The 22,087-nt window shown below is 35.8% G+C and overlaps 1 protein-coding gene across 2 annotated transcripts; it reads right to left on the bottom strand.

Moving 5' to 3' along the window:
* Nucleotides 1-506: 506 nt before the first annotated feature.
* Nucleotides 507-21,079, bottom strand: SUMO2 (small ubiquitin like modifier 2). Of its 2 annotated transcripts, XR_007953340.1 has the most exons (5): nucleotides 20,865-20,976; nucleotides 18,866-18,997; nucleotides 11,225-11,296; nucleotides 9,545-9,632; nucleotides 507-8,472 (listed from the first exon to the last, which is right to left on the bottom strand). XR_007953340.1 is itself a non-coding variant. In XM_051995127.1 (4 exons), exons 1-4 carry the CDS (start codon nucleotides 20,883-20,885, stop codon nucleotides 8,410-8,412), a joined length of 288 nt encoding a protein of 95 aa, XP_051851087.1. In that variant the 5' UTR covers nucleotides 20,886-21,079; the 3' UTR covers nucleotides 507-8,409. The 2 variants fall into 2 exon arrangements, 1 of the variants encoding a protein (XP_051851087.1); XM_051995127.1 differs by lacking the exon at nucleotides 9,545-9,632 and having other exon boundaries at nucleotides 20,865-21,079.
* Nucleotides 21,080-22,087: the final 1,008 nt, after the last annotated feature.

Genomic DNA, 22,087 nt, shown 5'->3' with positions numbered 1-22,087 from the left:
AGGAGCTCCACTGGAATCATAATAATTGCATATGAACCAATATTTTTTCAATATCACAAAAATAAAGTTCATTTGTGTGCTCTAAACCTTTAACAAACTGTTGGATGAGTCCAGAAGACCTGGGTACAAATTCTACCTAACATTAATGCTTATTAACTTATGTAACTAGGAGCAAGTCATTTAGCCTTTCTGTGACTGTCTCCTTATTTGTAAAATGGATATCTTATTTATACAGTAGATGATGCAGGACTTAGTAGCTTCAAATCCCATCATAGACATGATAGCTATGACCTTCTGCGTGTCACTTAACAGGATGAAGTTTGTTTCTTCATTTGTAAAATGGGGATAATATACTCTAACTCACAAGGTCTAACTCAATGTGGGGATCTCAAGGATGAAAATAATGTGCAGAGAGTACCTTTGTACATATTTATTTTATGGGAGCAACTATTACTTAATCTCAAAGGGTTATGAGGCTCAAGTAAGAAAATATTTTGCAATGACAATTTTATTTTTTTAAGTATACATTTTATTTTTACATCCACTGAATAGTGATAGTCATATATATGAAACATGAACAGAAGAAATCACCCATACAAGCTATAGCAACAAAACATGAAATTGTAAATTACGTCCCTTATATTTTTCATAGATCACTAAACAACTTCAAATGATACAGATTTTGATTTTAACATAGAAATACCCACTTATTAGTTTTTCTGATCCTTTTGGGCTCTAACTTTGTGTATCACACCAATAAGATGCAAGCTCCTTGAGATCAAGAGCTATCTATTTTGGGCCTTTGTATTTCCAATGTCTGGCAATTAACAGGCATTTAATAAACGATCTTTGTTGTCAATATATTTTAATCTATTAGTTTTCATTTTCTCCTTAAAAATTTGCTGACCTCAGAAAAACAACTGGAGTTAATTTAACTCATTTGTACACATCCCCAATCCTGCAAAGTTTTCTGGGGAACTGAGGGGAATTATCTTTTTCAGTACACTCCCTCCAATACTTTGAACAGAAGTCTTAACCAAGCCAATGTGTCATAGTTCTTAAATAGCCTTCCAAATGCTATATGAAGAACTATGAGCTGTATATTCACTGCAAGTCTTGAAAGACCCAAAATCAGTGTTTAAGGAGAACAGCAGGGGGGAGAACCCAATTATCCCCTGTACAAAGTTTTGTAAATTCAATGCACATTTTACATTTTCAGTACATGATTCTTGGAGACTCAGCCCCATTCACAACTTTATAGTTGCTGGATATATAGTTTATTTTGTAATCCCACTGGATTAGTGGAGGCTTCCATCTTTGAGCCATTGATAGAACTTGAGGTACTTGCATAATGTTACAAGTACCAAGTTCCCAAAGTGAGGCATTTGATAACAAGTGCTCTTTTCTCCTCACTGATCTTCTACTTTACCATCAAACCTAATTCTGGTTTCTCTGGTTGTTTTAGGCATGGGAAAGGAACAAAGTGAGACATCATCATATACAGCATAACATTTAACAGATTAAGTCTGCCTAATAATAGCAAAGAAATATTTAGCAAGCTATCTGTACATATGCATGTATGTATGTATCATTGGTTCAGGTGACTGTAGACCATGACCATGAGCAGTTCCTAAACACATGGTATTTAAGATCATACTACACGATTTGGCTTCACTCTATTTTTTCAGCATTATTTTGCACCATTCTATACTCCAGTTAAATTGGATTATAGCCTCTTGTCCAATCTTTGGCTCCTACCTCTTATTTACATATGCTGATTCCCATGTCTAAAATGGATTCGGGCAGCTAGGTGGCGCAGTAGATAGAGCACCAATCCTGAAGTCAGGAGGACCTGAGTTCAAATACTTCCTAGTTGTGTGACCCTGGCAAGTCACTTAACTCCAATTGCCTCTGCCAAAAAAAAAAAAAGTAAAAAAAAATAAAATTGATTCTCCTCATATTTTGGCTGGATGACAACTTAAATGCTACCATGACACATTCCCTTACCATACTACCCAGCAGTGATAACTCCCTTTGATTCTCTTGTACACTAATTTGATCTCAGCTATACATTTATCCATGCTTTATTGTGTTCTGTATAATCCTGTATTGGGTTATAAGCATAGTGCCTAACACCAAGTAAATACATACTTGCTGATTAACAAAAACTCCTTGAAGATGAATGGTATTTTTTTTTTTTCATCTTTATGTTTGTTTCAGAAAGATTTTACATAGATGAGAGGTTAGGCCAAGAGTTTGGTACTTCCTAATATTATGTTCTTGTTTTTTTTTTTTTAAAACTATGAGTTTTTGACATTTTTATGCATTTATGGCATTTTCCCTTCTTTTAGATTCCTTATAACTGGGTTTTCTCTTTCATGAATATCTAACACTGATGCAATTGGCTTCCTCCCTTGCCAATTTTTGTTCTCTTTAGTTCTATTTTCTCCCTCACCTGTAACTTGTGATTGGGATGGTAACTGTCCAAATGTGATGGTTTTATTGTCTCTGATGGTGCAAGAAAAACTTAATCACACATTTTAGAAAGATGGGGGAAGAAGAGATGTTCCACTGTTGCCTATTTTCATACTTAAATAATAACCTGAATTTGGTTCTTCTAAACAATATGGTGATTCAAGGGAATCCTAATGGACTTGGGATAGAAATGCTAATTATATTCAAAGAGAGAACTATGGCAACTAAATGTGGATTGAGGAACAGTATTTCCAACCTTTTTTTTTCCTTCCTTTCTCATGGTTTCCCTCCCTCTTCCCTTTTTGATCTGATTTTTCTTGTACAAGCATGATACATATGTAAATATGTTTAAAAGGGCTGCACATACTTAACATATGAAATTGCTTGCTGTCTTGGGGAGAGGGAAGATAAGGAAGAAAAATTCAGAACACAAAGTTTCACAAAAGAAAACTATCTTTACATGTATTTGGAAAAATAAAATACTATTCAAAAAATAATAACCTGGCTTACTAAGGATCTCTTGCCAAACTTGTTTTAAGTTGATTTTACCCTTCAGTGTTTCTCTGCTTTATTTTGACTTGTATTACATTCAATAAATTGATTTGCTTGGGTACTATTGGGATATATAGTTTGTTTTTTTACTTTGTTCACCTAAACTATATATACACAAATATCAAATGGCCCTATTATTTAGGTCTTATTTTTGTAATGTTATACTTACTCTGATCCAAATCTCATGCATTTGGAGATAAGTTATTGCCCAAACAACTGATGATCAGTATTTTAAATAGTATGTTCCTTTCATTTTAAGACTTTTAATATCAAAAAACAAAGCAGATTCTTTTTATAGGTTAACTTGGTGTCCTGAGGAATTCTGATTAATTTAATTGTCTACACAAAGTTCCTGGTTAAGATGGCTAGATTTCCTATTTATGTTTTCATATAATCCAAAAACTCATATTTAACCATTTTGTTTAAAATGTTAATTCCTTTGTTCTACCTATTTTATTAATATTTTTAGAATTTCCAGTAATGTTAAATAAAAATGATTTCCTACCTATAAAAAAAACTTTAAAATTACCAACAAAAATGAAATCACTAAATAAACATACAAAATAACTATTAAAACTTTATACAAAATCTTTGATACTTAACAAGGTCAAGACCAAATTAACTGGCAAACAAACAATCTAAGAAAAATTTGTTTATCTTCTTTATTTGAAGTCAACATCTATTCTACTTACTGGCTCAGACTATATAACACTATATGGACAAACAAATGTGACAGAACTCTGATCAACTATCATTGCAAAGGACTGATGATGTATCATGCTACCTATATGTGATAAAATATGTGATATGTGATAAAAAGAAATAAGATGCAGAATGTGAGATACATATTTTTGAACATAATTCAAAATTTTGTTTTGCTTGACTGCTTATTTTCTGAGTTTTTCCTACTAATTGGGGGAAGGAGAAAATAAATGTTTGGCAATTAGGAAAAAAACAACAAAAAACCAATTACAGCATAATCTGCCATCCTTGGAGATAGTTTGGTTAATTACCCACTATTAAGTTCCTCCTGTTTATAGCCCAACTATAAACAAAAGTTATATAAATTTTTACAGAATCCCTCCCCCATTCTGTAAAGCGGCAAGAAATGAAATAGTATTGTCTGTTAACCTGCACATGCCTTGAGTCAAAAAACCTCTCAAAAACCTTTCACCTTGTATTAATTCTTGATAAGAAATTCAGACCATAGCTCAATTTATTTCTGAGAGCTCCTTTAAAATCAAAATCATAGCTAGCCAAGTTTTCTTCATCTTTCTCAATCACAATATGTATTTACTAGTTTTATCTTTTATTTTTTTTAACCTCTGCAACTCCAAAAAAGAAGTCAATAGGTAAATGTACCCTTTTGCCAAAAAATGTTTGTATCATATCATTTCTGGTAGAGTTATCATACCTGTGCACTAAAAAAAAGTGTTATATTAGTTGCACTGAATTTGTTTGTTTTCCTATTGCATTCAATGCAACCGAAATACACGAGGGGCTCTCTTTGGGGACACTAAGCTAAAGTTCTTGATTTCTTAATACTTGCCAAAGTATGTTTTTAGTTGACCTTTTCTCAAAGTTTCAGCCTCTTTTTAGAATAGATACACTGAAAAATGGTGCAACACCTGAACCACCACGCAAACTTTCTAGTTCTAGGTACAACAGGAAGACCTTTTTGATGAAATAATCTGCCTGAACTTCTTACAAAAACTTTTTTAAAAATGCAAACAAGTTTCAAAGGCTTGCTATAATATACAATTTCTAAATACACAATACATATTTGGTAACTTTTCTAATAACAAATGTGGGACAATTCCCACTTTTCAAATGACATCTGCTGATCATCTTAGCCCATTCAAATCTTGTTTTTTACTGTTTGAGTGTTCTCTTGACCCAATGTCCCAAATTATCACATAGTATACCTTTATCCACATAGAATGAGCTAGAGCAACCAACATTAATTTTGCTTTCTGATACCATGTAAGGGATCCATTAATCTAGTACAGCATTCCATCACACAGCTTCAACTTTTGCTATTGTCTCAATAGTAGGTGACTTCCTAGAGTATGGTACTGAGTCCTTTAGTTTCAGCTCCTTATTTCTTGGTTTGTATTACTGCTTACATACAGTCCCCCATCAGTCATCTGTTCTGAGAAATAGGGTTGGTTCAATAAAATAAAGTTTACAGGCACTAGAGGTATGATAAAAAGTCTCTCTCAGCTAAACTTGTTTCTTGACTAATTTCCCTGGTAGATACCATTTTTTCAGTAAGTCAATATTGCTATCCATCTCTAAACAAGCAGTATCTAACTTGATATTGTTTGGTTGATATTTAGCGCCATAGCCAAAGCCCACTTCAGAGTAAGAACTCCAATTTATATACGAAAGAGTTCCTACTGTTACCAAGTTCCCTAAATCAAAGCTTAAAAACTGAAAATGGGGGATATGAAATTACGACTTTGATTTATCAGTAAATGTTTGATTTGAGTACCTATTTTATATGCTTACATATCCAGGATCATGTAAAAATTTCTTGGGGAGAGGTGGGATAGGCTAAGAGGTTGAGTTTGTGAGAGAAAAAAATATGAGAAGCCCTGCTCTAGATATAAGCATTTAAGTTTCTGATGACCACTGCTTACTTAGTACAAAGACTTCTCTCAAATCTTCCAGGTTAGTATGTAATATAGTTTTTAAAAGCATGTAAAAAAAGCAACTGGTGCATACATAAAACAACTGATTAGATCTTTAAATGCTTGTTCACAATTGTAGTTCAATGATTTCCAAATGGCACAACAGCAAAAACATTATAGCATCAGGGATTACAGTAGAGGTCTCAAACTTTTCAGGCCCTCACAACTACCTCTTGCCTAGAAAATTAATAATCTCCTAAGTGTTCTCCTTGCCTTAAGCATCTCTCTGTTCCAATCCAACTTCGATATCACTTAGCATTAGCTTTAATAGTCTATCATTAACATTTGTCTTCCATGTCACACTGTTGAGATTTTTCTCTGAATTAGAATTCTAACAAAACAACCAGCTCTTTTCCCCAAGAATCATCTTATCATGCTTTCCCCATATTGTATTTGTATAGTTGAGTTTTGGAGCCCAAGTATTTAACTAGATTCATAAGGACAAAATGGTTACATGATATTCCATTGAGAGAAACAGAAGTCACAGTGCTTGACTCTACAACCACATAAGCTATCTATTCTAAATGACTGCCAAAAATGATATAGTAAGCTTATATATAGCTTATTCTGGCTAGTAAAAGGTAAGTTTAGAACTAAGCTGTAATTTGAAAAATACTTTTATAGAAAATACAAAGCATGCTTCATAAATCAAAGGGACACTTCCCATCCTTTTACTGACAAAACATAAAACATCTTATTATTGGCCAAGGCTAAAACTATAAAGACACAAATTTAAAACACCATACTCAAAGTAAAGAACAAAATTGAGTGTACCAACACAAATTTGTGATTTGAACTTACTGCATTTCTTTTGCAATTTTAATTTCATTAACTTGCAAAAAGAAAATTGGGTTAGACTGTATAACAAAAGTAGAGAATAGGTTTAATATCTGTACTCTGATCTATTGCTACAATTGTAACAATTTATTTTCTTCCAGGTTACATTGTGGAATTAAAATGTTTACAGATATATTAGAATAAAGATGGTAAGGATTAAATTTACTTTATAAACACCTGGCTCTTTTCCAAGTATGTGACTAGATCAAATTGTTGCCTATAACCTATGAAGGGAGGAGGAAGAAGAAACAGTGACAGCTCAGAATAAAAAGTGTATCCCTCTTAGAAATCATTAATTTCTTACCAATAATAACATCACAAAGATTTAACATTGTTCCAGCTAATATTATTTTCAATAACACAATTTGATAAGAAGTTCTTTTCACACTAAACCCCTCCCCTCTGATCATGATATAGGTAGAGGAGGAGCACAGTAGGTCAGGCAAATCCCACAAAGATGGAAAGGTTTTAAGTTCAGATTTGGTGATAGTCTCTACACATGCACATCTATTTGCACAAGTTTAGGTAAATTCAGAAGCTTATAATCATCAGACTGACCAAAGAATTCTCCAAAACCACTCACTAGGTCAAAGATGGAGAACAATCTCCACTAGGGGGAGCAGATCTTTAGAGAGTAGATCCTACAGTATTAGCTTTTTTCCTTTGCCAATACTGCAAGCAGGAAAATGTCACCTCCTCCCTACCCCTGCTTCAGTTCATTTTAGGTCAAGTATCTCTAGACAAAGAATGGCTTTTCAAGACAGAAAAATAAGAAGTTAGAAATTTATTGCCATCACCATAATTTTTTAAAACAAATCAAATTTGAAGTTACTATTTCTGTCTAGAATTATATACTTACAAGTCCCCAAATCTCATCTTGTGGGACAACTTCTTGTGGAACTGGTACCACTTACTTTCTTCTTCAGTTCTTCTGAAGCTAAACCTTCCTTCCACTGAATAATGAGCACAACAGAGCCATACATTGCACACCATATTTCATTCTCTTCCTTTAATCTTCACATATTCTTTGAATTTCTGAAATTAATGCAAAACTGAGCATACAAGAAAATAAAATCCATTTACTAAATCTTAATCATTAATGCCAACAGAAATGTCAAATCACTGATTGCTAATTTTTTAAGTAAATAAAATAAGTTTTAATTATGTAACCTTTCTCTCCTAGCATGTTAAACTATGTTTCTCTACATCACCATTTCTTAACAGTTTTTTGAGAATAATTAAAGAAAACAGTTTATTTTAAACAAGAAGTTTATTTAAACAACAAGATGTTTGACTTGAAGGGAGAACTATCTAGGATCAATTTTTTATAGTAATTTATCCCTACTGAGAGACAGAGATTGCCCTACATGTAACAGCTACGTACAAAAAAGTTATAAAATCGTCCTTGGTTTTACAATGATAAAAGAAAAACATTGAAATTATCCAATCAAACAAGGTATGCAAGGATTTTTTTGTGGGTTTTTTTTTTGTTGTTAAACAGTGAGAGCAAAATAACTTACTGGAATATAAAGATAAAGTTGAATGAGCATGCCACTAATGGAGAAAAGGGATATTTTCACAGAACCAGTTTGTTTTTTCCCCTCCCCATCTCCATTTGATGTTGATCAAAACATACCATCGGCCATTTAGTTAAAAAAAAAAAAATACGCATTATGCCTGTGCACATACACCAGTTACTTTATGTACAATATAGGAATGGGGGAAGGGATAAAGAAGAGAGAAAACTATACTGCAGTAGTCAGGATGTGGATGAACCAAATCTTGGTTTTCTAATTGTGAATGCATTGTTTTCCTTGGGAGCACAGTTCTGGAGTAGAGTTGCATGTTCTCTTTAGTAAATGCCTCCTGTCTGCTGCTGGAATACATCAATTGTATCTTCATCCTCCATTTCCAACTACAGCACAAGAGGAAAAATAAAACTTTTTAGCTCCACTTACTAATATTATTATTATTATTTTTTTAACATTTCAAATTTATAATGTGGTCTGGTTGGCTGTTCTTAGAATTATAGGCCCTCCCTTTAACCTAGATTTGCAAAATTCTTCACCTTAGGAATCTTATTACCTACACTTATTGTCAATTCAGCAAACTTTAGATTTTTTTCATATTTAACCCAACATTGCACTACCAACAAAAATACTACATTACATGAAGTTAGGATAATCTTCTTTTCAAGGCCTCAAAGAACTTAAGTTCACCAAAACTGATGCTAAGGGCTAAAGTATTAAACAGCTAAAGAATATAATTAAAATTATATATAGGGGAAGGGATATTGGAGGCAGGGAGGAAACTCAAATTGTTTGGGCAAAATTTATGAAAGAACTATGTCACTGTCTTTTCTTTTCAATGAATGCATTTATCTTACCTCTAAACACTGTTTAGATTTCAATGAGAATTTGCTACTATGTATATATAAAAGCTTATTAACATACTATAGAAACAGATTTAGTTCAACATGCAATGTACAAAATCACAGAAATAGGAGACAGTTTGGTTTTTTTTATTTTTGAAAGTGACATGAATATAACTTGATTCATAGCATTTACAACTACTAGGTCTTTGCATTTCAAAAAAACATTGCAAAAATTTGACAGTATACCTGAAATCCCAAAAAGAGTTCTTATACCTCTTTCAAGGTTAGAGTAAACTAATGACCGAGTTGTTACTACTAAAAAAAAAACTAAAAAAAAAAAAAACCAATGCTGTTCTTGAAGGCATAAGATAGCAAAACTCTCTAATTAATTGGAATGCATTTCCATTTCACACCCCTCACTTTCTGAATTACAGACTTGTTTTTGATGATTACATAAGTTTTATAGTAGTCATAAGATTAAACATTTAAAATTGAAATTCCCAAGATATAAACACAACAGAAAATTTATGATTTATTCTAGATAGACCTTCTACCATGCTATTAAAATAGTTGTCACAGATTATAAAATTTTAGAAGTGAAATATTTCTATACCTTTACATGTGTTTTCTGGTATAAGTACCCAATTTTCATTTTTCTTCCAGAAGAAAATTCAGCTTCTTGTGGCTAACTACAAGATTTTCTTTTAAAAAAAAAATTTCAGCAAAAACTAAAGATCCTAAAATATTTTTCCTTCAAACATTATTTTAAGTATCAAAAGTATTCAAAATTCTTTTAGTCAACTATGTTGGTTATTACTTTAGTTTTAATCAAGTAGAAAACAATAGACATTTAGAATTAAAAAGATTCCAAAATTTTGTTATTAAACTGTACATAAGTGAAGCTCTCAAAAATAGGTAATTTAGGGAGCATAGAGAAGTGCTAGAAAAATAGGCTAGTTTTTACAGGAAAATGTAAACATTTTATTATGTGAATAACACTACCAATATAAGATAAGGAAGATTTAAGTTCTATAGAAAGCCTTTATAGATGCCCCCTCACAAATTACCTCATATTTAACTCCCTTCTATTTATTCTTTTTAGGTTTATTCTGTATACCCTTGCAGGGAGGGATTGTTTTGTGCACTCTTTTTTTATCTCCAGTGTCTAACACACAAGAAGCAAGCACTTAATATTTGTTCATAAGCTAGTAAATTATTACTTCAAGGATCTATGAATTCGTCAATGGGAACTTTCTCCACCAATGAAGCTCATAATCTCGACTGACTTCAAGAGTTTTGTGGCCAAAATACTCATTGCACATATGTCAGCTGTCAAGCAGTCAGTGTACAAAATTCATTGAACCTATGGAAGTCAAGAAAGAGTTCAAGGAGATGGGAGCTTTTAAACGGGGCCTCTGAAGGAAATACTCGGGCAGATTTTGATTAAGGGATATGAAGGGAAAAAGTGAGATGACAGGCATAGGTACAACTATGAGAAAAAGAGGCAGACAGTCAAGGGCAAAGACAGTGAGTATATTAGGCAGTGTGAGGATAAAAAGGCAGTTAGGATTCAGATTGCAGAAGAACCCAAATGTTAAGGAAGTTCGAGCTTTATCTAGCAGGAACTTTATCTAGCAAAGTGGTTTTTTGTTTTTTGTTTTTTTTTTTTAAGCAATAACTAGCCCCATAATGAAAAAGCAGTATTATGTACAAAAGGAGAAAACATTAGGAATCAATAAACTCAGGTTGTTCAAGCTCAGATACTCCTGTGTGAAATAAGGAAAATCTAAACTTCTGAGCTAAAGTTTTTTCACATATAAAATGCTGATACTTGAAAGCTTTTTGTATATCTTAAAATGCTACGTAATAAAAGCTATTATTAATGTGTTTAGAGGTGCATTAGGAAGATTACTATATCAGTGATGTGTAGGATGAATTAGTACAATAATAGACATGGGTGTCTAGTTAGATAACTTACAATAAGCCCAATGTTAAGTATTTGAGGGCCTGAATTATAATGGTGGCAGTAGAAATGGAGAGAAGATGACAGATGAGAGAAATGGATGAGTTATTACTGAGATTCTGACAAAACTTGGTGATTGACCAGATATAAGAAATTACAAGTAGAAGTTAAGTAAAAGATGAGATTACAATAAAAATATGGGTTCCTGGGACTTAAGTCAAAAAAAATACAGGCTATTACAAACCAGGTACTATGTTAAAACTTTCGCTTTAATTCTTAAAAAAAACTATATGAAATCCAAATTCTAGAAATGATAAAGAAAAATCTTACTTGTGCAGGTGTGTCTGTTTCATTGATTGGTTGCCCATCAAATCGGAATCTGATCTGCCTCATTGACAAACCCTGAATAGAAGACAAAAAATTGGTTACAATATGACTATTTGTATTGCTACATGAAGGAAGACCCTAACTTTAGTTATATGCAATCTGACTCAATTTATGTACTTAGGCTTTTAGATTTTAAAAATATTAGTATTTTGAGAATCAGTATATAATAATAGGCAGAGGTTTAAATCCCCTTGGTCTCTGACACTAGTTATGTGATCACAATGGTCAAGCTTCTCCCAGCCATAAGCAACTTTTTTGTCTTTTAAGTTCCAGAACCAGTACCTGAACATACATTAATCCTTCAAAATAATTTGAGATTATACACTACTAGGAGAAAACTAGGTTATTTGCTTATCAATCACTTGCATAGCCTACCCAAATAGTTCTTACCATTACTCAAAAAAAAAAAAACCAAAACAAAACCTACTCCCTGTAGAGCCTGTTATCAAGCAATCAATAAAACACCTATGGTATTGATTTATTATCAATTATTATCACAAACTACAAACTTCTCAAAGCAAAGTAAACCAAGTCTAAATTTTCTTTTACTTAAATATAAAAATAAAATCTTAACCTTGGGTTGCATACAAAATAAAACATCTAATATACTAGTCATTTGAATTTTAAAAGTTTGGAAATCAAAAATGGTTAACCTAATGTTTATTTACAGAATTACCACCTCCAGGCATCCCTTTCAAGATATTTAAAGCTAACTTAGTTGTCACAAATCAACTGAAGAGTGGAAAAGGATAAACTTGCTAAAATATAAGATGTTAATTTATATTTAATTAAACATTGATTAGTTATATGCAGAACATTATACTAGGTAAAAAAAACAAAAAAAAAATAGTTAAAAAAAAAAAAAAACCAAGCTTTAAAGAAGTAGGAATCTAAAAGAGGAGAACAAGCAGCAGCTTGACAAGTGGATACATATATACTAGTTGTGTGACCATGGGTTTTTCGGCTTAGTAAATTCTTCTATGTGTTCTGAACATCTTCAGTGTAAATGTGGATGTGCTTAGCAATGTTAAAACATTTAATATATTCAAGACTGCATCTCACATAGACAATACATTTAATTCAAAAGAATGAACTGGGAAGGAGGGGGTGAAAGAGCAGAGAAAAAGACTAATTAAAATCCAGATGGCCAAGGATGGCATAGCAAAATGCTGGATAGATCCTACTTCTGATGCTTACTGGTTTTAAGTCACTTAACTTCTCTGACCTTCAATTTTCTCATCCATAAAATGGGAAACTTCATAGTATTTATCTCACACAGGTTAGCTGCAACTGCAATGTCAATATGTAAAGTCAAATTTCAGAGTGCTTATAATTATTATTTTAAAAAAGGTATCTTCCTCTATTTACAACCAATCCTGTAGTAGAACAAACATATGAAAAAGGGGAGTCTGGAGATATCTGGGTTCTTGTCTCATCTCTGCCACTGATAACCCAAAGATCATAAAGCAGTTAACTTATGTTGGTCCATTTTTCTCCTCTGTAAAATGAAAAGGTTGTTTTCTAGCTAATCTCTTACAGCATTTAATCATTCAAAATCTTTGAGATTGTTTAAAGTTGATTAATTTCTCTTTTAATTAAAGATTATACGCTAAAGTAACTTATAATTTAAGAACAATGTTTTTTCTAATCATTGTGTAAAATAGTTCCATATTGGCTTCTTTCTAGTTGATGGGAATTTTAAAAGAATGATAATTTTCTATCTAAAAACTCAGAGCAATAAAAGTAAATCAAGACAAGAAAATTTTTATTTCAGTATATCCTGTCATCTAGCAATGAAAGATGGCAATGAATCAATGAAGACACATGAAAATGACCCAAATAGAAAAATATGATAGCTATAAAGGTTAAACATAACTAATTTGTGTATAAGTAGACATCCATAACACATAACTAGAACATGTGACTTTCTGGTCATATGACAAGAATGATGGATAACAGATGGATAGAATAAGTGCTACATTCATTTACTCTTAAGTTGGTGATAGGTGGGAATTAATCCTCACAGTTTATATTGGTATAGAAACTTCTTCCACTGATACAAAAAATAGTTCTGGTAATATATGCACTCAAAAGTTCTCCGGAGGACTGAGAGTTGCCATGATCACAGAACTAGCAGATGTGAAAGGTAATACTTGACACCCCAGGTCTTCATGATATAATTGTATATCTGTATACTATCCAATATACTGGACTTCTCTACACTGCAATAACATTTCCTAAATATATAAAAAGAGACAGAAATAAAACTTCAGAATATAAGGTAGATTAATCCTTTACAGAAGAGTTGTATCATTCAATCAAAAATTATTTATAAAACTTATCACCTACTGAAAATAAAAAAATGAAAAGTTCTTAATATAATCATTCATTTCTCAAATTTTACAGTCTACAAAGACAACACGCACACACAAATTAACTTTTGAAGAGAGACCAATGAGGAAAGGTGTAGATGGCATTAGGCTTTAGTTTTGATGGAAACAAGGGATTCTAAAAGATGATAAAAAAGTGCATTTTCCAGGCACAGGGGAAATTCTGCACATAAAACAGGTAAGACATGGAAATCATGTAGAAAAAAAGTTTGTTTAGAACAAATGGAATGTGAACAATTAGAAAATTAGAACAAATGTGAATGGAAGTAATATGTAATGTGGTTGGAAAGGTAGATTGCAATCAAGTTACTAAGTGCTTTAAATGCCATATATTGGAGTTTAATGTTTGACCACCATAGTATTGAGTAAAGAGTCACAGAAGTTTGAGTAGTCACATGGTCAAGCTTTGTGTGGAAAAATCTATATGGGAAAGAATAGAGCCCTAAGCAATAATTATAATAATCCAAGTTAGAGGTTAAAAAAAAGGTTGGAAGTAGGATAGTGATATACAATCACTTAGAAGATAGGGAAGTGATGTGCAAAATGTTTTCAGATTGAGGATCAAAAATGACATGAGGGATCTATTCAGTTTGCAATGTCCAATAGTCAGATATAAATCTAGAGCTTGGCTAGGGCTAGATAAGTGAGAAACCACACAAAAGAAAGGATGGAGGATTTATCATCTTTATCGGTGGAAGGACTATTCACTTCAGAGGAAATCATAAGTGCTTCTAAATAGTTATTTTGTTTAGAATAAATTGAAACAGTAATAGATGACTTATACAGTGCTCGAAGGGTTACAAAATACACAAAATATATATTCTCTCATTTGATCCTCAATAGCTGTGAGATATTATGTATATTTTTACATTTTACAGATGAAGCCAAATTATTTGCTATTATTTCTGACAGAAAATATAAACTCCTATTTGGCTATTTAAGTCCTACACAACTTGGCCCCATACTTATCTGACATCCCCTATAGTCCAGCCAAATCGACCACCTCTATACCTTGAAACTTAGCTCTCTCCCAAGCCTGCTAATATGCTCTCCTCACCTCTATTTTGTAGAATGCTCATCTTTTTTCAAGATGCACTTAAGCAGTACGTTTTAAGGGAAATCTTTTTGGTTTCCCTATGATGTGTTAAGTGGCTCTACCACTTTGTATTTATTCTCTATATCTTCTATTTTAGACACATATATATCATCCTTGACAGAATACGATTTCCTGGAAACAACAAATCCAGGCCTTTCCTGACTCTGAAAGACTCAACCACAACATATTACCTCTCAAAAAAAATGTGAATATCTATTATGTGAACATTTTTGTTGCATCTGGTCTCTACTCTTGAATCCCTAAGCCCACTCATCACATCACACACCCTGCCAAACCTCAGCTTTGGATCACTCCCACCATTTGTTGCCTTTAGTCCTATATAAACAGTGATAAATGAAAGTAGAGAAAATCATGCAACTGTTCTGACTGGATCTGCTGCAAATTTATGTTACACAATTTCAACTGGGCCCTTGATGTTGTTAGGTAATTCTACAGCTCCCTTAGCAATTTTCATTCCACTTTCCATAGTGATTCTTCCAAACTTTCTCATCCCTCTACAAATTTCCCAATCCCCCAACTTTCTCAGTTGAGATCCTTGCCTCACATTTTTCAGAAAAAAAATGGGGCCACTTCCTGAATTCTCTCTTCACTTAGCTGCCTCCTGCCATTTTCTCTTCTTTCATCCCTGTCTCATGTAAATAAGTGGGCTTACTCCTTACCAAGAGACAGTTAGGTGGTCCAATGGACAGAACTGTCAAACCTGGCCTCACATATTAATAATTCCATGACTCTGGGCAAGTCACTTAACCCTGTTTGCCTCAAGTTTTCTCATCTGTAAAATGAAATGACAAACTCCAGTATCTTTGTCAAGAAAACCCCAAATGGGATCACAAAGAAACACAACTGAAATGACTAAACAACAAAAACCTCTTACTAAAGTTAAGTCCTCTACTTGTTCAAGTGATCCCATTCTCCATATTGCCCTATCACATCAATCTCTACCTACTAGCTTATTCCCTCCTGCTTACAAACATGATTGTCTTTTCCATCCTGAAAATCAAACCCCAAACTCTTATTTGATCCTTCCATCCCTAACTAATGTTTTCTATCTCTTCTGCCCTTTGTAACTCAATTCCTAGAAAAGGCCATCTAAAACAGGTAGCTTCACTTTCTCTCTTCTCTTTAACCTCTTACAAACCAGCTTCCTACCTTATTCCATTGAAACTGCTTTCTTCAAAGTTACTAATTATTTTACTTGCCAAGTTCAAAAGCCTTTTCTCAATCTTCATTCTCCTTGATCTCTGGGCAACTTCTGACACTGCCAAAACTCCCTTCACCTTAAAAGTCCTCTTTTATATTTTCAGGTTGGTACTCACTCTCCTTTTTTTCTGCCTATAAGATTCTCCTTTCTCAATGTCCTTTCCTGTATCCATGCAGAACATGCCCTGTAATCAGACAATCCTCTGAGTTCAGTCTTGGGTTCTCTTCTCTTTCCCCCTTATACTAGTTCAACTGGTGATCTTATCAGCTCCAATTACTATCCCTAGGATAATGATTTTCAAATCTACCTGTCCTGCTCCCTTTTGAACTACTTTTCAGACATCTCAGACCAGATGTTCAGTGGATCTTAATTACCAACATGTCCAAAAACAAAATTTGTTATTTTTATTCTTAAACTTGTCCTATCTTATCCCCTTATTTTATCCCCTTCCCTATTACTCCAGAGGTTATGACCATCCTTTTAATTCTTTAGGCTTAAAATCTAAGATTTAGGCTTGACACCTTTTTATCTCTCACCTCTCCTATGCAATCTGCTGCCAAGGTTTGTTGATTTCACCTCTGAAACATCTCTTGCTTAGCCAAATCAATTTCCATGGATTTAATTAACACAATGAAATCTCAAACCCACCTATGTTGGCCCAACCTCTCTGCTGACTTCTAGTTTCTCATTTCCAACTGTCTTTTAAACTACCTGAACTGGATGTCTGGCAGACACCTTAAATGAATATATGCAAAACTGAATTCATTATCTTTTCCCCTAAACTCTCCTCTCTTCTTTCTACCTACCTCTATTACTATAGAGAACAATACCATCCTCCTAGTTCCTCAAATTTACAACCTAGGAGTAATCTTCAACTACTCACAACTCCCCTTCCATCACATCCAATCTGATGCAAAGGCCCACCGATTTCAATTCTGCATTTCTTGTAAATGTCCTCTTCTGACACTGCCATGCCTCTAGTGAATCTCATACATGAACTATTCTGATAGCTTGCTGGTGGCTCTACTTGCCCTAAATCTCTCCCTAGTCCAATTCATACTCTATTCAGCTACTAAAGTGATTTTCCTAGAGTGAAGGTTTGATCATGTCACCCTACTTTATAAACTCCAGTGCCTGTTACCTTCTGAATTAAATCAAAATGCCGTTTGGCATCCAAAGCTTTTTATAATCTAGGTCCTGTTCATTTTTCACATTTTACTCTCTTATGTTTGATCCAATAGTAGCCTCTTAGCTGTTCCATGAACAAAAGATTCCATCTCTCTGGTTATCTCCTATGCCAGCATTCTCTCCCCTCCTCAATTCTCCCAACTGCTTTTTATGGCTTCCTTTAAGTCCCATCTAAAAATCATTTTTTTAAAAACAGGAACTCTTGTAATTCCTCAATTCTAGTGCCTTCTCTTTATTAATTCTTTATGCTATATATACCTTGCTTTGTATTTTGCATGCTATCTACATTAGATTATAAGCTTCTTGAGAAGGAACTGTTTTTTGCCTCTTTTTACATCCCCACTATTTAAGATACTGCCTAGCATAGTAGACTTTTAATAAATGTTGTTACTGATTGCAAAGATAAGTTCTGAGAATTATATTAACAGTAATGAAACATCAGAAATTGGGGCCCTAAGTTAATCCAGTCTTTTGAATAAGATGCAAGTTTCTAAAAATTCAATACAGTGAATCTATGTTGTTTGAAACAGCCAATCAATTAATACAAATTCTCAAAATATAATATTTTGCTAAAATTTCTTCAATTATGTAGAATTTAAGTTTCTATCATTTTAACAAAAACAAATTCTATTCCTAACAAAACCATCATATTACAGAATAAAAAAACTTTTAATAGCTTCTATTTTTCATACTTTTATTCAAATACTCTTATGTCATTTGGAGTATTTTAATCTGAACTCCATTTCCCAATTTGTCTAGGATTAACCCAAACCTTTATATTTTAAACTTCCCTTTAGAGATAAATTTATGAGTTCCTCTATCCCACCAAAATGATTTTCTCAACTTGTGGTTTTATTTATTATAGTAGACCATATTGGAAATATTTACCTTCTTAAAAAATGTGTTTTAAAGCAGGAAAAATCTACTTACCTGATTATCAATAATTTATTTTGAAATGAACCCTGTATATATTACTTTTGAGTTGTTGATAAATTCATTATATAAAAGGGCTCCTTGTTTTCCTCAGTAGAAATCACTAACGTGCTTCCAAGTACTAGGTTCAAATAATTTCATTCATTACTTTTTACACTTCCTCTTCTCTACTCATATGTTTTTGGATAAAAAAATGTCTTTAAATTATCAGAAACTTCCTATTTGCTTTGTAGGGTTTAAGCTGTTTTGATATCTTCAATGTGAGTGAAAAGAAATGAAATAGGTCACAGAATTTGCATGCTTAATGCCAAATGCAAATATGTCCTAAAGTTCACTTCTAAAACCTGTTTAAAGGAAAGCTATATTTGAGATGTCTTCTGCAAAAAATAACAGACAAGTAAGAAATGGGTAGTTGGATGCCTGAAAATATTTGAAGTTCATTCTCCCTTTCTCTAATACAAAAAAATAACTCATGTTAAAGCAAGTTATTTAATTTACTCCAATTATTAAAAATCATTAGAATAAAAGGATTTTAACATGCAGTGTTGTTAAAAGGAATGCTGAACACAAATGACTAATACATTTGAAACTTACAAAACTGTAAGTTTATGGTACAAATGAATATTCATCATTCCAAAACTATTAAATGTTAACAATGTACAATGATGCTACTACAATGCTAAGATGTCATCTTAGTCTCCGCTCAAGTTTGATGTTTTTTGCCAGATTTAGTCTGGAAGCCAATATACTCTCACCTGTCGTTCACAATAGGCTTTCATTAGTTTACTAAGTGGTGTGTGTCTCTTAATCTTAAATTGCACCACCGACCCATCTTGCCCTGCCACCTTCAAATTAATGTGGTCATTGTTTTCAGTCTTGACTCCTTCCTGTTGAGAGAAAAAAAAAATAAGGTGGTATAACTTAAGGATGCTAAACACCTAAAGTTGTTTCAAAAGCAACAAGTTTCACATTTTGATTTTTAAAACAGTAGATTTAAAACAAAGAACTGACTGAAATAGGGTAGATGAGAAACCTGGTATCAATAACACTAAATAACTCTCATAGTAACAAAATTTAATCCTATATACAGTAGTTTAGTAAGAAAAATCACACCTACCTCTGCAACTTTTTATGTTTAAAAAACAAATAGCATATGACCATCTTTCCCTAAAGAGATAAGCTCTTTTCGGAAAAATCACACTGAAAATAAACTACACCAAATCTTATTATATAGCTTTAGTTCTACATCCAATTTTTGGTGCAGAATTTTGATATAATTAAGTATATTTGGCACTCATTTTTTTTTTTCAAAAAAAGTCACCAGTTTAACAATTATTCAATATAAATACAAATTTAAGAGATTGTCCCTGGATTCAAAGGAAAAAATACCTGACAATAAATCTCAAAAGGCCTTTTCTTCAATATCTCCCTTTTTGGAGGATGAAGGATGGGGGGATTGGAAAAGATTTTTAATAGGGAAAGCATAAGTTTTTCCAAGCTTCCCTTTATTTTTGTGATCGACTTCGGATCAAACTCTATTGGAACTGGAGGTGGAAAAAGAAAACTGGGGACTCCGGAGGTTCTTTGACTTACTTGCTCAAGGTCTCCAGGTATCCAAATTAGAGTCGGGATTTGAAGTCGGGTCAAACATTTATTGAGTGCTTACTATGTGCCAGACACTAAGCGCTGGAGATACAAAGGCCCTCTTCTCCTCCCCCCCCCCCCCAAAAAAAAATGGTCCCTGCTCCCATTCTAACAGGGGAAGGACTCTATGCATAAACTACCAAACCCATACAAGATATATACAATGTAAATGGGAGCCAATCTCACTTTTCCCCTCGTACCATGGCAGACTCTTGACTCTAGCTAGATCCATGTGAGCATTATTGTACTTAAATAAGCTTAGGAAGGTTATGGGGATAAAGAGACGGTAGGCCATAAGAAAAAAACCCATTTGAAGGATGCACTCCTGTTTTCGGGGCACGGGGGGAGGAGGGGGCGGAGGGCAAGAGGGGGGAGCCTCTTGGCGCCTTAAAAGCAGTTTTTGAAAAGTTTACATTAAAAACAGAAGATAAACCATCCATTGAGCTTGCCGACCAGCCTCCCACCTCCTCCTTCACTGCTGGAGGCTACAGCATCATCCACATGGTCGCCGAGGGCTATGGGTTCCTCAGCAGAGGAAGAGAAGGAGGGAAGGAAGGAGGGAGGGAAGGAGGGAGGGAGGGAGGGAAGGGAAGGGAGGGTAGGGAGGGAGGGAGAGGCAAGAAGCCGAACTCCCCCAGCCCTTCTCACCCAGGAAAATCCAGTTTTGGCCCGAAGGCCCAGCCCTCCTCCCCTGGCCCCTGGGCCAAGAGGAAAGAGAACGGGACCCCAACAGAGTGGACGCTCCGAAACTCCGGGTCGGGCGAGGACCCCGCCTCCAGCCCGCGCCGGAGGAGGGCAGAGCAGCCCCCGAGGCCAAAAGGGAAAACCCCAAGCTTGGCGGCTGCGGCGGTGAGACCAGGCCGCGCGCTCTGCTCTCTCCGCGGCCCCGGCTCCGGCCCCGGGGGCGGCGGGGCCTCGTCCGGCGCGGGCTGAAGGAGGGGGAGGAGGGAAAATGGCGCGGAAAGCCCGGGCCGGAGCGGGGGCCACCGCAGCGCCGGGACCCCCGCCCGGCCCGCCTCCCTCCCCTCGCGCGCCGCCGGCCCCCTCCCCCGCCCCCGCCGCCGCCGCCGCCGCCGCCGCCGCCCCCGCCGCCGCCGCGGGCTCCCTCACCTTAGGCTTTTCGTCCGCCATGGCGAGTCCGGGAATATCCTCAGCCTCCGCTTCACAAAAGAGGCACCAGGATGGACCGCTCCAAGGGAACGGGAGTAGAAGCAGGAGCGGCAGCAGCAGGAGCAGGAGGAGGAGAAGGAGGAAGATGATGGTGGTGATGGTGGTAAAGGGGAGAAGAAGAAGGAGGAGGAAGAGGAGGAGGAGGAGGAGGAGGAGAACGAGGAGGAGGAAGAGGAGGAGAAGGAGGAGGAAGAAGAGGAGGAGGAGGAGGAGGCAGCTGTGGAGGTACTGAGGGCGCGCGCACGTTCTGCGCCCCCTCTCCCCCCTTGCGTGCGCGGGCACGAACAGCCCAAGGCTCCCATTGGCTTTTGGTTCTCGGGAGCGCGCAGCGCTTACATAACCAGCCTCCTCCCCCCACCCTCCCTGCTCCCCTGGAGAGGCCTCCTCTGCGCAGGGCTCGGAACCGGGAGGCGGGAAGAAACGCGGGCACGCGCACAAGGCCCGTCGCGGGGGCGCGCCTAGCGCTGGGCGGGGTTGTATTGTCCTAGTGATGGTGGTGGAGGAGAATCAAAATGGACTCCAGCTGTCTGGGTCTCTGGGAGCAGGCTCCCGGGCTCACAAGCCCTAGGTGGGGAGTGGAGACCGAGAAGAGCAGGCCGGGAAGATAGAATCCTCTGGCAGGGGTCTCCCAGGCCTGTAAATGAATGCTCTTTGGCCCAGCCTATCTTGGAGTGGTCCAAGGACAGCCGTGCTTGGTCTCCCCCAGGGCCAGGGGGGGAAACCTCCGGGCTCCATCCTCCCAAGGCAGGCTGTCGCCACGGCTTGTGACCCAGGCATGCGAGGAGCGCACGGCTGTGCCTCCCCCAAACTGGTGCGATGCCCCCTTCATCCTGGAAAGGGTCATCTGTCAAATCCACGTTAGCCCAGACGTCCCTTCCTGCGCACTCTTTGATCTCACACAACAGCCGTCAGTATTAGGTTATTCTGTGTGCTTTCTTAGGCCCGGGAATTTCTCACCCCTTTCCCCCAGCTTCATGTTTCTGAAATTCTTCCAAAATGAAAAGAAATGTGGAGTTAGGAGCCCTGTAATTGAGTCCTCAGGACCCACATCTATTAGATGGGTGGTGCTGAGCAAGTCCTTGTAGGCAGTCTTCAGCTTGCGATGTAAAAATTCGATGCAGATACTTGGGCTACCTCCCTCCTCTATGGCATGGGAGATATTG

Source organism: Antechinus flavipes, chromosome 4 (genome assembly GCF_016432865.1).
Source record: "Antechinus flavipes isolate AdamAnt ecotype Samford, QLD, Australia chromosome 4, AdamAnt_v2, whole genome shotgun sequence".
Classification (NCBI taxonomy): Eukaryota; Metazoa; Chordata; class Mammalia; order Dasyuromorphia; family Dasyuridae; genus Antechinus; species Antechinus flavipes.
Note: the sequence above shows the minus strand (reverse complement) of the source record. Positions and strands in the feature narration are given on the sequence as shown.

Excerpts from the sequence above, each read along its gene's own strand:
- SUMO2 (XM_051995127.1), bottom strand. The coding sequence starts at position 20,885 with ATGGCGGACGAAAAGCCTAAG. Across the intron at positions 18,998-20,864 it reads TGGCGGACGAAAAGCCTAAG|GAAGGAGTCAAGACTGAAAA; the intron begins GTGAGGGAGCCC and ends TTCTCTCAACAG. Across the intron at positions 8,473-11,224 it reads AAACAGACACACCTGCACAA|TTGGAAATGGAGGATGAAGA; the intron begins GTAAGATTTTTC and ends CTTGTGCTGTAG.